General features: G+C 43.2%; 1 protein-coding gene across 7 annotated transcripts in view; it reads right to left on the bottom strand.

Annotated features, from left to right (window-relative positions):
- Positions 1-15,890, bottom strand: part of rhbdl1 (rhomboid, veinlet-like 1 (Drosophila)) — a 41,602-nt gene that overhangs the window by 9,630 nt on the left and 16,082 nt on the right. For all 7 annotated transcript variants that reach the window (XM_086015931.1, XM_086015930.1, XM_086015927.1 and 4 more), the window contains 4 exons: positions 10,762-10,920; positions 6,344-6,568; positions 5,015-5,163; positions 4,824-4,936 (listed from right to left, as the gene is read on the bottom strand). In XM_086015931.1, coding sequence (XP_085872057.1) covers positions 4,824-4,936; positions 5,015-5,163; positions 6,344-6,568; positions 10,762-10,827 — 553 coding nt within the window. In that variant the 5' untranslated portion in view covers positions 10,828-10,920. The remainder of the gene's footprint in view (positions 1-4,823; positions 4,937-5,014; positions 5,164-6,343; positions 6,569-10,761; positions 10,921-15,890) is intronic.

Here is a 15,890-nt window from a genome sequence, read left to right as displayed (position 1 = left end):
GTTCCACTATGTCTGTTGTTCATGTCTGGTCTACTTGTAAGGTTTTCCACCTGTTCCTAAGGAAACCAAACAGCAGAGCAGTGCAGTAAAAAAAAAAAAAAAAAAAAAAAAAAGAATCATCAGATCACTGGAGGACAAGTGAAGAGCGACCTTTCCGCTGCTTCACTGTAAACAGAACAGTGCCAACAGGAGGCCTGGGGGAGAGGAGACAAATCCTGTTTCACTCACATCACATGCAACTGTAAACACAGCATGTTTCTGCACTCGTCTCGCTTTCTCACTCACACACACACACACACACACACCTAGGCGCACCACTCCAGTCAAAATAGGACAGCGAGTCGTGTGTGCGTCTTGTCTGCAAGAAGATCGGCATTTAACATTCATGAATCACGTCACGACTTCTTTTCTGACCTCGGATGGTAATCAGTGCAATGCTGAAAAGCACTCATTGAAATGTTGATATCAAATGTTTTTTTGTTTTTTTTCTCTCCTCAAGGTCTTTCTGAAAGGTGGATGTACGATTTTTCTTACGGAACGGAAACATTAGATATGCTTTCTATGGACGCTCACTGGCCACAATATTAGGAATGCCTACATCATGTTTTGTTTTCTGTTCAAAATGTGCTCTGTTAAAATAAGGACATGTCTAAGTGACATGACAAACTTTTCAAAGGTAGTGCACATTTTTTTCAAGTTGCAGAAAATGCTACGAAATTTGTCCGCCGATTTCACTTTAACTTAGCCGATGTTCAATCAACGGCGCTTCTGCATTCCCCGTCAACTACGTCAAGACAGGTTTAATCAATAACCTATTCCCGCACACAACCCGACAGAAATGCTAGCGATCAATAAATCTATGAATCGATTATCACACCCGTCCCGAATTATGGTACAAATATCCTCGCTTGTTTGGCGGTGTTATCAGATGTAGGACAGGGATAGCGACGGGTGACTGCAGAGCAGGAGTGGGAGGCGTTAGGAATGATCATAATTATAGCGCCAAGGTCAGCCAGCGTACTTTGCAGGTGGCGGGGCGGTGGGCGGGGGGGTCGGGTGCTGAGGTACCAGGCCGAATGACCTTGACAATATTGCGCTTTATCAATAATGCACACGGAGCAAGTGGCTGTAGAATCTGGACGGACAAAGACCAAAACAAAAGGGACTTCGCGTCTTCCGCTATGGCAGACCGCTGCAACTTTAACAGCTTTTACTCGCTTGGGATACTTACGCAGTGGGACTGTGGGATGTTCCCCCCCACACACACACACAAATGAAGGGTGGGCACACTTTTCTTGCTCCAGTGACACCTGATTTTTAAAAATAGACATTTAAACCAGCTCACGGGTGGGATCACTGCATTGGAGAAGAAAAAAAGTTGTGCATGTTAAATAATGGGTTTGAATAATAAAATCATGCTAGTTTTTAAATTGCCCCCCCAAGAAAAAAAAAAAGATGACGCTGATTTGTGAAGGCTGAATAACATTCGCAGGTGACCAAGCAACAAGCTTTCTATTTCCTGCCACAAGATCTAATCCTATTTCTCCCGCGCCGCTCTGCAAACAACCATCCGCTGTACGAATATGACGTGAATGCGGTGGAGGGAGCCGCAGTCATTGAGCGAAGCCGGAACGACTACATCAGGAAGGAGGACTACATTATAGGAGCGACAACATCCGTCAGCCGCGGCGGGATTAAACAACACGGCTTCAATTGGCTTCCAAATGTAAACTTGCGACAAAAATCACACAGCACAGGAAGGCGATACGTGCCGGGTCATCTGTCACATTTCCATTACAAGCCGGCAGCATTACAAGGCACCATTTCCTCCCTTTCCTCCTCCATCTTAAACGAAGACGCCAAAAAGCTGGTTTTATTATTGCGACGTGTCCTCGCCAGAATTTTGCTGGAAAATGCACAAAAAGTTCAAGTGGAGTAAAGTGTACCACCAGAAATTGTTTGAAATTTTAACCGAAGCATACTCAACATGTTTTTACAATAATGTAGTAGGAAAATGTACAATTAAGGCAAGAATTGAGGTTTAAAAAAAGTTGTTTTTTTTTTCAATGCATTTAGAATGGGCGTCAATTATATGGAGTTTTCACTATTTAAGGGCTGACCAGGTCCCACTGTATCCATATAATGAAATAATGGAATGACTTCAATCATGCTGTCTGCTGTTCAAACAGCTTGTTCAGTCCTTCTTAAGCTCACAGAATTGACCTTGGCGTTGACCAGAGAGCGCCACAAATCCTGCACTATTCCTTGCACAAACTGATTCCTATCTATCCAAATACGTGAGTGGAGAGGGATGATGTGACTGTAGACTGGAGCTGAATGGAGGCAGCAAGAGGGACGCAAAAGAAAGATGGAAATCCCTGCGGTCTGCCTGCCACGCCGAGATGTTGAACAGTAGCGAAAATGACTACATTCCATTCTCCATCTTTCTGAGGAGGCCCTTCATCTGGCGTGTCGGCGCGGCCGAGCCGTGAAGGATTACGGCGCGGATACGACAACGATCAAGGACGACGACTGAGGTCTGTGCGGCTCTGTCGCAAAAAAATTATGACAAAAATGTTCCTGTTTCCAGCACGTGCGCAGCCAAGGACAAAATGTACAGTGCCAAACTTTATTTTTGGGTGGATGTAATTTGAGGTTTTCATGAGGAACACTTTGAAAGGAGGCCCGTGGTGCAGAGGGGGTTCTTGCGGTGTGTCCAGGCACACATTTAGTCAGGCTGAATTTACAGCATGTTGTTTTTTTTTTGTACACATGGCATAAAAAAAAAAAAACAAGTTCCATGCACTTTATTTATTTCTACGCACTTGACTTGTTTATTAATTTAATTATTTTAATTCAATTTATTTACTTTCCCTCTTGAAAAAAAATGGATGTTACAGGTCACATTGATGGAGGAAAAAGTGTGAAAATAATTGATCTTGGTCGCCAAACCTGGCATTTGAACAGGAGGGTGTAGACTTATAGCCACTGTATAAAGTGAACCCCGTCAATTACGTGCAAATCGTACTTGTGGCAAACTGTAACACTAATAATGCACAATAATCATAAAAACTTTTAAGATTTAAGATATATACTGTATATGTTACACTTAGATCTCCTACATGGAGTCCGTCATGGACCTTATATCTCCGTTTAATCGGCAAGACTACAACCGAATATCTTCATTTTGAAAAGGTCTAATAAATCGGGAGCCGATTTTTAAGCACACGCTGCACAAGTATGCAAGTAAGTTTTTAAAACCCTTTAAGCAGGTGTCTCCTCTGAAACCCAAGCTATGAATTTCCCATCTCAACCCGCGATGCCTTCCCCCATCACATCACAGTCCGTTTCATCTCCTCGCGACACATGCCGCCTCTTTCTCTTCCGTCTCATTTGTCAGATAAAACGTGACGCCAATGTGTCAAAGAAGTCGTCCAATTCCTATTGCGACCCGTAATACTGCGATTCAACTCGTGCTCGGCAAATAGCATTTGTCATGTCTACTGATCAAGTCGAGACGTTTGACTTCGGGACCTGGCTGGTACAAGTCATGTCGCTGCCGATCGACTACAGGAGCTGCGGCTCACGAACACCAACTCAAAGTGCACTCAGGCTAATTCCCCAGAGAGGAACCCTGCATTACTCTTCACCGTTCCTCATCGGGGTCCCGCACTCACGCTGTCATCACTGCCGAAATATATCAAAGCTACAATAATTCATGAGTCTTAAGAGAGCGGCTGTATGTGTGCGTGTTGTTTTCACCGAGGAGAGGAAAATCTGAGAGGTGCTAACTCAATTTTACACAGAGCAGAGAGAAGATGAGGGAGAGGAGAAATAAAACATTTGGACGTTTAGTCACGTAGACCGAACAGACAAAATATCACATTTAAGTTTTACTCCACATGAATTAGACTCCTGCTTTGCAACACTAATCAAATGATGTTGAGCGGGAGATCTTCAACGCCCCAAATTGTTCCTGCTGGAAAGGAGAAGGGCGAGAGATTTGCGCAGCAGGCTTGATGACTTGTGCAAATGCGCATTAGCGGGAGATGTGCATTGAGAAAAGCCATCGAGTGATCAGCGGCCACAGAAAAAGTCCACAAATCTCCAAAGTGGCGCGCCAGAGGATGAACGTTAATGAGATTCCCTTCAGTGCGGCACCGTGACCTCTGCGAGAGAACACAGTCCAATCTGGACTTGGACCACAAGTTTATTCAAAAATTAGCTGGTGGTTTTCATTGCAATTGGAGACCTTTAACTTGATAAATGACAGGGAGCTGGGAAAAGTAATTTCTAAGCATTTTTTTTTTGGGGGGGGGGGGGTAGTGGGGGGTTGGGGTTGGTAAAACACTGCAAACAAAAGGACAAAAGCAAACTAGGTCAGTGCGGATATACTGCTGACTGGCAAAAAATACAAAAAGAAAGGACCAAACGGGAAACAAAGTAAACATTCTCCAACTCAATGTTGGACTACAGTTTGTCTAAAACGGGCTTACTGACATACCGGGCCTCTTCTACTCCTTCTCAAATAATCACTCTTGTCTGTCTCTCTGCGATGTGCATGCATCACGGCCGACAACAAGGCGCTCTAAAGCGGCCGACAAACCAAAGTGAACTCCACATTTGAGTATAACATAATTCTCAGTCTTGCACATGTTTTCAGAATTGATCTTCAAACATGTATACTGTATTTAGAAACACATTTCTAAATTCACTTTTTAAGGCCGTACCACCCAGCCCAAAGCAGACACAACGCTCGAAATGGAAATCCTATCGGGACTCAAGGTTTTGTTCAATAAAAGCACATCAAAAGAGACACTCACCCGCCAGCACTCCCGCCATATAAAGCAGACTTATTCGTAAGACGCCGTGGACCATCTCCAAAGGGACGCCGATCATCAGCTGCAGTAAAGCGTTGAAGCCCAGCTGCTCCAAGCTAAGGGGGAGCGCACGGAGTCGACAGCGTGATGTTACAGCAGTGTCAAAGTCGACGTGGAGCTTGCGCCTTACGTACCCGACGTGCATGAACATGTAGCTGAAGAAGCGCCACACTTGAGCGCGGTGGCCCGGGTGGTAGACCAGGGGACTCTTCATGAAGTCGGGCTGGTAGGTCTGCAGCACCCACTTGTTGAGCATGATGCCGTAGCACATGAACACAATGATCTGCGATCAGAGATGCACAAATGGGAAAAAAAACGATATAGTGGTGCCACAAGGTACCGTACTCAGTACGCAGGGATTGTTTCGCGTGCCACTAGAGGGGGCCTGCATACAACTGAACTGACGATCACTAACAAAAGGAATGATTTGTAACATAGCCTGCGTGTGAGGGTCTGGGTGTGAGCTGCGGTCGACAGCAGCAGCTGTGTTTTACTGTTCTCCTGGCATTTACTAAATGGCTGAAAAGTGCATGGGCAGCTATGGCTCTCCTTTCCTCCCATTCGAGGACTTAATAGATTTGATGCTTTGCAAAACAAAACCCATTTTCAAGTCACGTGACCCACCTTGTTTTTGTCTCAATGCAGATGTCTACGAAATACCAGGGAATCATTTCTCACACAAAAGCGGGTCTCATTTAGTTCCATCAATTGTTATTCTTAGAAAAGTGACTCATTGTCTGTCTGAACTGTTATTGCATTGTCATCACAGACCATCCAGCATCTTTTAGCGGTATTATTACAGCACTGGGGCATTCTTTGCTCACAATGATGATGATTAGGCGTGTGAAAAGTCTTATTTCTGCAGTGTTTGAGTATAGTGGGTTCCACATAACAGGTCATTTAAAGGCTCTGTAGTAGCCCCAGTGCTTGATGACCTGATTTAAATCAGACTGGGGGAGGAGGAGAAAAAAAAATTACGAGTGAGGCTTTTAGCTCCTGACTCTGAAATGGGTTCAAAGCACAGCATATGCAGCTCAGTGGAAAAATCACACAAAGCCAGAAAATCTCTTCAGTGGGTCTGAAGTGTCTGACTGAGTGACCTGAACATTCACCATTTCCAGTGGGGCAAGTGTACTTGAGTAGGTTTTCAGGGATATGTACGTTACTTGAGAAACAGTTGACCTGACTTTTTACTTTCACTCCTTACATTTGAAAATAGATGTATACTGTAGTATCTACTTTGTGCCACTGGTAGTCCTAGCTTGAATGCCACCTTGTGTCGCACATGCCAGAAGTCGGCTGATTTTGAAAAAAAAAATGTATCAAGATAAGATAGGTACTTTTTTCAACCTCCGGAGATGAAACCATGATGTTAACAGACACCCCCCCCCCAAAAAGGAAAAGTGAAATGGCTAACCTCCAACCATTTCCAAGAGTGAGAGTAAATCTGTCTTTGTGTTCACCTGGACGATGGTGATGACGGCGATGAAGACCGGTGGTGGGCACAGGCGGTTCTGGTGGAAGTACCAGCGCCGGTCGGTTTCGCAGGGCAGGATCTCGTAGGCCACATAGCGGACAAATCGCTTGTAGAGACCCAAGCCCGTCTCATCCAGCAGGATCTCCCTCTGCAGTGTGCGGCGGCCGTTGGCGATGGCCCGTCGGAAACTGCTGGAGCGCTTGCTGCTCATCTGGGAGTACAAAAATTGTAATACAAATATGTCATGTCATGTCATCTTCCAAGCCGCTTATCCTGTACAAGTGTACAGGGTCGCGGGGAGGTGCTGGAGCCTATCCCAGCTGACAATGGGCGAAAGGCAGACTACACCCTGAACTGGTCGCCAGCCAGTCGCAGGGCACACACATAGACACTGTCACTGAGCGGGAACCGATCCCACGCTGCCCGCATACAACTCAGGCGTGTGCACCACTACACCATCAGTGACCCTGTAATACAAATATAATTATTTTAAATAAATATATATGCTGAAAACAACCATAGCTGAAACAAACTGCTTTAGTAACCTAAAACAATCTGACATGATATTAACAATTGAACATGATTTAAAAACAATAAAATTTATTGTTAGTGTTTCATGAGAGTCTCTGCTGTGTCGCACATAAATATATCATCATCATAGCAATGATCTTTCTCAAGATATAGCCCAGGGGTAGCAAATACAAAGAGAAGAGCAGCGGCCCTAAAATTGAACCCTGTGGAACCCCATAAGATAGCAGAGCCAAGTAGTCTTTCATTTCCTGCAAATAAATGTTCCAAACCAAAGGTGTCCAGGGTCTGGGCTAGGGGCCATTTGTGGCCCAGTGCATGTTTTCTGGGGGCCTGGCACATATTCTAATAATAAAATTTAAAGACAAGATAGTTAAAATGTCGAAAGATGTTCCAGTTCAAAATAAAAATGTAACAACATATCATTCATTTTTTTTCCTTTTAGCAATTGAACATATCACACTGAGATTTAGATCTTTTGTTTATTCACTGTACTCAATATAGTTTATTGACTATTCAATTGGTTTTAGCATGTTTCCTAATCACGAGGTGAATTGGGGTTCACTCTACCGTCTATTTTTCTGTATGTGGAAAAAGGTTTGGACTTCTCTGGTTTAAAACAATATTTTAGGCCCTGAGTAGAAAAAAGTTTGGACTTCTCCGGTTTAAAACAATATTTTAGATCTCAACATGGACCAGATGTTGTCAGAAAATGCTGCCTGCTGAGATCAACTGTTCTGTTTGCTCACAGTGCCATTAATCACAGCATAAAGCCAAAAAGAGAAGAAATGCCACCAGAGAAATGTTGGAAAAAAGAAATCCATCACAGTGTCACTGATTAAAAAAAAAACCAAGTCTTTGTCCCACATTTTGGCTTCTTTAAAGCTAAAAGTTTATTTTGACTTTCACACAGCAGAAGTAAGATTCACCTGAAAGTCCCAAGAAAACCATTGTCGCTTAAACAATAGTGCTCCCTGGAGGGAAAACTGCCAACGAAGCAATTATCTCAAAATCAAACTTTGTGTGCCGTGATAAGATCTGACACAAAGCAACTGTGAAGGAACAAGAAAGCGGCCTCTGACGTTCAGCGCGACAATGCGCAAGTCTTTTTGTACCGCGCGGCGAAGGATTCCTCAACCTTGTGCTGAATGATGCCAGTAGGAAGTTAAAACAAGTCCAACTGGGTCCACAATCGGGTGCTTCTGCTTCTGGGCTCGTCATGCGTGTGCAGGCACAATTTCTGGATCAATACACTCTATATCCATAAACGCTAATGAGCTAAACTCACTGAGGGCAAAGATTTTTCCAGGAATGAGCAAATAATGAAGGCATAAGAAGCAAATTGCCGCACAAAAACAAAGCAGCTGCCCATTTTCACGGGGAAAAAGCGAACATCCACGCTCACGTCAACATACTTCCTTGACACCAATTACTGCAGTGTACCACTTTCCTGTTTGGACAAAGCTTTGGCCAGTTAGCCAGTTAAATTGAGTACGTGTGTGTGCTACCATGGTGACGCAGTGGACATCAACACCCTTTTAAAGCGATTACATGCTACAATGAACATGGGAGGCAGCCATAAATTGAATTAGACTGTGAGATACTCTGGGGACAAAAAACAAACACATGACATCATATACAAAATGAACACATGAACAGAACAACAAGAACTGCCTCTAGATACACTAGATGTGAGTTAGTCATAAAATTTGTGTAGATGGAAATGAGTTAAGAAGCTACAAACTGGTGCACAGCAATCTCTACTCTTTAGTTGAACGCTTTCTGTAGATAAAAGAACTGAAAAAAATAATTCATCATTAAAAATGGGTGGATCTTGGAAAATCCCTTAGGAAGGGATGCTGAGGTTTGCAGCACAAAGATAGTAACAGCCTTAAGGGACAGCTGAATGGGCTAAATGGCGAGCAGCAGGTGTGCGCGCATACGTAGGTGTGTGTGTGTGTGTGTGTGTGTGTCTGTTATACAGCGAGGAGCCTTTCTCCCTCCCTTACGGTAGCTGCATGTTGTCTATCACACATGCTGCTATCAGCTATAGTCGATTGTCCTTGATGGATTAATTAGCCGCAGCGCACGGTCAATACCTGCCAGCTCAATACTAATTAGTAATAACCATAACACCCCCAAAATTTTCAAAAGCCTCCCTTTTCCTGCATGGAGACAAAGAAAAAAAAAAAAAGCAACGAGGTAACAATTGTCACAGCTCACCTGTTTTTTGGGTTTGCTCAGGTGACGTCGCAAGATGTAATTTTCAGTCGGGGGCAAGTGGCAGCACAAGGCAAAATGGCAGACCCTTGAGATGGATAAAAACGGGTGGATTTGGATTTTTGGAACTCGCTCCAAATTTTCAGCGCATCGATCATCATAATGCAACTTTGGTGGTATTCGTAAGCTTGTCTGTGGTGTTTTGGATTGTGTGCTACCATTAAGATGGCGAACGTTCGTATAAAATCAGTGGTCCGCAACCACCGGAGTAAAAACAAAAAGTTGTCGGAAAATTAAATCGTCAAGGTAAGAAAGTATTTGTACTTAGTTACTTTCCACCACTACTCAATCAGGACTCACGTAGAGAGTTGAAACCATCCCAGCCAAGTGCTCGCTGATTCCACGCTGACCCAGATACTCACACTCTTTCTTGCCCAAATCCTTTTAAAATGAAAGCCCACCTTTCCACCCCCGTCCCCCCCCCGTCCCCCCGTCCCTAACTCGTGGTCATGTCCGCCTTTCATGGTTTAATCATGACAAAGCGCAAAAGTGCATCATTTGGAGCTGGTAGCCAAGCGCTGATTGCTATCAAAACGTGTCAAGAACAGAGTTCGAAGTGCTATACAATATTTGCCAGTGCACTTAATAGGCCAAAAATATATCAGAGGATAAACTGCTGCTTGTTTTGAGAGCCTTCATTCTGTTTGAATGCTTCTGGGAAGGCGACAAAAGCCTCGCTCGGTTGAAAGCACAAAATGTGAGTGCTTATTATTTAAGTGCTCCTCTGATTGGACCTCCTGAAGGGAGAAAATAAGTGCAACATTTAGAAACTAATGTTACATAAGCCGATAGGAAAGCCTGGCTGTGAATGAGTGTGGTGCTAGCGCATGGACACTATTTAGTCCTTTTGTTTTCATTTTTAATTAGAAAAGCAAAATCCGCGTGCGTGGTCTGCTATTTCTATGAAAAGCCCACAAAATGAGGTACGTCTAACCTCTCCTTTTGCAAAGACAACTAAAGCTCAGTTTTGTGTTACGCACAGTGCCTTTCAAGTTGAATTTTTTTTAAGAAAAAACATTCAATGTAGGATAATATGCAATGAACCAGACACATCACACAGATACAAGCGCGTGACTTTAAACGATGTGCAAAGCTCTAGCCTAAACGACCCATCAATAAAGACAGCGGCTCTAATAAAAGAGCATCATTTGTCACAAATTAGGGAGTGGTACTTGTAAAAGTGTCGGAAAAGTGACTGATGGAGGCAGAGAAGAGGGACGAGGCATGAATACTGGAAGGGAGGACGGACGGACGGCGGGCAGAAGGCCGCAGAGACGGACTCTGTTGGTTGTTTGCTGATTACCTGCTTGAAAATGTCACGCCACTTGCGACCTCGCGCATCGGCTGCAATGTCAAGCCAGAGTCGCAGCAGCATTTCAATTTGCATTAAATAAGATACACCTTCACGCAAATGTTACTCTGCAACGAAAAAAAACGTGAAATGCTCAAGGTCTACATGGCACATTTCCTTACCTTGACTTAAAAGTGGAATTCATTCCATGACCAAGCTCACAACGCAATAGCATAACAACAACAACACAGAGGCTTAAGTCTGATTTGGGGGAAAAAAAAAAAAAAAAAAAAAAGTACACTCACCAGCTCGATGAGCTCCTGGTAACAAACTTGGCCGTCCTCATTGCTCTGGACCAGCGCTAACAGCATGTCCAGTTTGGACGGGTCCAGCTGCAGCTCATGGTGCTCCACTAGGCTGGTGAAGTTCTCCACTGCGATGAAACCGGTGTTGTCTGGATCCAGCTGGAAAGAGGAAAAAAAAAAAAAAAGACACACAGCCACCATTACACACTTTTTACAGAAAAAATAGAACAGTCATCTTGAAACATTTATCAGTGACAATGCAAAAGATAACAGCACCGCAATGCTTTCAACCGCTTAAGTGTAATAAATCGCCAAATATAAAATTAGAGCCCTTGCCAGGAGCTGCTTTAAGCCACAACTGACACCCAGACACATACAATAGAATTGGCAAACATAAAAGTAGTAGTAACCTGGATGTTGATGGAATTTCATGTTTGCATTAAAAACATATATTTGGAGTTGACTTCCAGTCACATCCGCAGCTTCCAGTCAGTCAGTCAGTCAGTCAGTGCGGTTGCTATAATCACCACTCACTCAGTGAGACCCGCCGCCACGCGGGTTATTACTCCTGATGCCTGTGTGCCCTCAGAGTAATTGATTTAAGTGGGCGAGTGCCATAAAAGTGGCTGTGAGTGTGCTTGTCTAAAATAACGCCCCCGCTTTAAAAGTTGTTTTTTGTGGGGTTGTTCTGCAGGCACGGCTCTGGGATTTTTTTCTCTCCGGGGCTAAACATAGGGTCTACCGTAAATATATTTTTAGACTAGGTCAAACGTACCGGGAGAGGGCTCTGTTAAACCTTTATAAGGGGGCGCTGCAGACCCATTTTTTTGTACTCATGTATGACAACTATACAATATCACAATTTTCACCAGGCCCAATGTACGTGCAAAGTTTGGGTTAGTTTTCGTGCCCCTCAAAAATGTGAATCATTAGGGATGATATAATAACATTTTTTTTAATAATCCCTGACATTCCTGTTGTTTTGTGCATCATTCTTGGTAATATGTGGTATAATCAATTTGTTACCACTAACATTTACATTATTTTCAGGTCAAATTTGAGCAGTTTCGATATTTGACAGCAATAGAAATTTAATTCTATCACCCTAAAATTGCACACAAAATACATATGACAATATTCAATAATAGTTTTTGACCTGTTCACTAAAATGGATTTTAGATTTACAGGTGGTAGTAATGGTGGAGATCTCAAAACTGTACATACAATAAATTGTGAATATTTATGGGAAAGTGATAATAGTAGTCAAGAGGGAGCTTGGAACAGTCCAGAGAACTGTCTGTATTACCACCACATTTGCACAAATTCCCGCAGAATTATGAAGCAGTGAAAAGAGTTATCAAAATCATCATGGCTGTGATTTTTTTTTTTTCCTTATAGCACATCACATTATTTGATGAAAGATTTTTTTCAAACCAAAAACAAGTGTTGTTTCTCAGAAACCATAATTAAGGATTAATCATCCATGTAGTAGGGTCAGAAAGGCTATTAACACCTTTTGAAAAGATTTGCAGTTCACGATTTGATGTAGACAATTATTATAAAGGTCAAACTTGACACGGGATTTACTATCTAGCAGTAACTCTATTTCCTTCTCAATGAAGCGTTAATTTGTAACCCTTTCGTAATGTATCCGAACGTGTGAAAATATTCCCCTGAGGACAAACCGGCGTGCCCCGTGAGAAGTGTCTCATTTTGCAATCTCCAGATTGAAGTGAGAGCGTCTCATTAAGGTTTCACAGAGTAAACCAACAGCCTATTGTTGGCCTGAAGACGAGCGGGCTTTCAGACGTTGCATCAGGGTGAAGTCAGTGGAGGTGCGCCGCTGTTCACCGCGTCACAAGCGCGGCTAGGAACACAGATTGACCAAAGTGTTTCTGCATTAGGACGTTGCTACCAAATTGTTGCTTTGTTTGATAAACGCAGGAGACTCCGCGCCTTAGACGGGCTAATGAATAGCATCTGTATCGCAGTGTTATAACGCTTTGAACAATGGATATTTGAAACAAGATAATATAACACTGGCATATATTCTTTATCCTCTGTAAAAAAAGGCTAACATTACTGCGGCTTATTAAACAGTTGTGGCCGTCTTTTTTTTTTTGTGTCTAGGAGTAGCACAATGTCCAAAAATGTGGCAAAAAGTAATTATTTACATTGTTCTCAACCGTCATTACTGCATGCTTTTACACATGAAGGATTGCTATTTTTCTTAAGAAACACAATTTTTGTTGTTTTTTGTGGTGCTGGGCTGCAATGCGTTATTGGCATTTTCATTCATTTTAATGGAAAACTATCTCTAGTCACCACTGTACATAGATCACCATATCTAATGAATACGCAAGCGAGATTAGCATATAGTTCAAGCGTTGCACACACAACAGTTACACTCGCACTTAAAAGGCGACAGCTGTTGCCTGGTAACTAACCCCTTATACTATTTCTTCTTTTTTTTTTTTTTTTTAAAATACTACGCAGGCTTCATAATCTATTCATATTTTCCAGGAAGTGTTTATCCACCAGAGAGAGCCACACTAGTGGCAGCGAGTAATGGACTAGCCTAAAAGGCGGGTTTCCATGGAGTGGTAATAAATTGATTTGTATTCATAACACTAAACACACAACTAAAGTAACTCAGAAGCAGACAATAAACAGATGCTGGAGAGACACACACACGGACCCACACACACCCCCACACACACTCTGCTTGTTCTCCCCTGGGCAGTGACTTATTTACTCCCAATGTCATGTGCGCATGTTTCTGTGAAGATTGTGTGCACATGGAGGACAACATGCAAACGCTATCACCCTCTCAACACTTCACAGTGATTGGCTGCAATTGAAAAAGCAGCCTGACATACACAAGGCAAAAAAAAAACCATAAAATACAAAACAAGAAAGCGAGGAATGGAAAATGAGCCAAGAAGATAATCTCTTCAAGTGTGAATTCCATGCACGTTTGTTGGAACACGGTTCCCTCCAGGCAATTTAGTCAGTCCTGCTGATGTTTTGGGCACCCACGTGGCAAAAAAGAAAGAAAGAAAGTACCAACGAGAAAAATGCACAGATTCTAACCCCAACATGAACATAAAAATCGACCGATTTGAGAGATATGAACAACCTAGATTCAGCTTCTTAAGGAGGTAAACAAAGTCCAAATTTGGTATTTTAATGTTTATATTCAAGCAGAAATAATATAAAATCAGGCTCTGCTGTTCTAATTTGCATGCCTGTGGTTGGTGCCGCCTCATGCATGTATGTCACTACCTGATGGCTTTAGAGTGCCTCATTGTCTGCCATGATGCAGAGAAGGGTGGAAGGGGGAGGAGGAAGTTAAAAAAACAAATCTGAACAGCTATGTCGACAAAGACTTTGGGCCGCGTTAGAGTGCCTCGTCACAGCATGAAAAAAAATGCGATGAACCAGTATTTTACTTCTAATTCCTTTATCATAATCCTGCCTTTTTCAATGCCCTGCCCCGAGGTTCCAATCGGTTAAAATCAATATATTTTCTAAAGTTTTAAACCATGCCGTGGCAAAAAAACAACGTCTAGCTAATGTTCTACATACTATTCTAAATACTTCGTGCATGTTTTTGGCTACTGTTGATTGCAAGATGTGTCACCAAAAGGCTGTTTGTTAGCAACTTGAAGGCTGTTTAAATTGTCAGCATATTTCTGCAGCTCCCAAGTGTCCAAAAACACACTCATACACACACAGAGGATGAGGCGGCGGATGGGAAGGACAGCCAGGGAGTCTGCGAGGAGGCAGACATGAAAAGAGACACTGAGAACCCAACCGCCTCGCTGTTGTCTCAGTCTGGCAGGCGAGCGCTTTTTCGAGGCTCTCGGCCTGCGCTGGCCACGGAGGGGAGAGGGATGGCAACCTAATGTGGCTGCCGGCTGCCGGCTGACGAAAAGGGAGAGCGGGGGGGGGGGGTCATGCGATGACTGTCAGCCTCCGTATGTCAGCGTATCAGCAAGCGCGCAAACGCGCTGAGTACATCTGGCCGCGTTTATGCAGAGCAAGCGCAAACGTGACGGGCAGAAATTCCTCTATTCAGAATTTTTTTTTTTATTTTCTTTTTAAACCTATCCTCCCAAACTCACATTTGCATTTTTGTGCGTTTTCTATAAAGCCCTAAAATTCCACAAGATGGCGTCAAAGCCACGTCGGAACAGAAAAAATTGTACTTTCATAAAAGATGCAGTAATAACATAAATAGCATTGTGCTGCTCCTTCTGTTGTGCGCACCTGGGCCACCGGGGGGCACTGTAATTTATATTTATGGATATAAAGAAGAAGCCAATCACTGCCCGTTAAGATGCAGTAACAGTTGTTTTTTGCAGAGGATAAAGGATTTTTAGATATGAGTATTGGTATATTGTCTGTCTACATGTCTTGCACCGCAGTTTGAAGATCTGTTGCTTAAAGGGTTATAACTGCAACATCGATGCTAGTTTCGGTAGCCTGTCTGTGGATTTTTGCATTGTTTCTTAGCATCAAGCTAGCGGACTATGTCACAAACTGCCATCTGTAAACCATTTAGTTTTAAGGGTAATGTTGCAAAATGAGTTTGAAATGATGTCGGGGACCAGATTTCGGGACATATACTAACAATTTAGTCAATTGTAAACCTTTTTTTGGTTGGAGCGTTGATTACGCTTATTTTTTTATCAGCAGGACTTTATCACTATTACTGCACACTGGTCCCTTCATGGAGGTGCTGGTGTGACCTTGCACAGGAAGAAGATTGCACTCAGGGGAGTGCCAGGCCGAGGAAAGAAAGGGGGCGGAGAATCGTTCCTTGCAGCCAATTAAGAACCGTCAATTAGCAAAATGAGCTACACGGAGACAAATTAGCCAGCAGGCCTGGCAGGTGACACATGAGAGACGAGACATGCGCAAACAAACAGCGGGGATGGCGACACTTTGTCAAGATGCACAAGTTGCCATGGTTACCAGCGTGTCCTCCCTCATCGCCCACCCTCCTTCCTTCCGTCCGTCCGTCTCGAAATATTGGCGTTTGAGAAGCAAATGAAAGACACAAAGGAGGGGGGGGAAGGCATGACGCAAAGAATACAGATGAACGGAAAGACACCAGCGACCAG

This window comes from Filicampus tigris, chromosome 19 (assembly GCF_054856515.1).
Source record: "Filicampus tigris isolate MCC_2025a chromosome 19, RoL_Ftig_1.0, whole genome shotgun sequence".
NCBI lineage: Eukaryota > Metazoa > Chordata > Actinopteri > Syngnathiformes > Syngnathidae > Filicampus > Filicampus tigris.
Note: the sequence above shows the minus strand (reverse complement) of the source record. Positions and strands in the feature narration are given on the sequence as shown.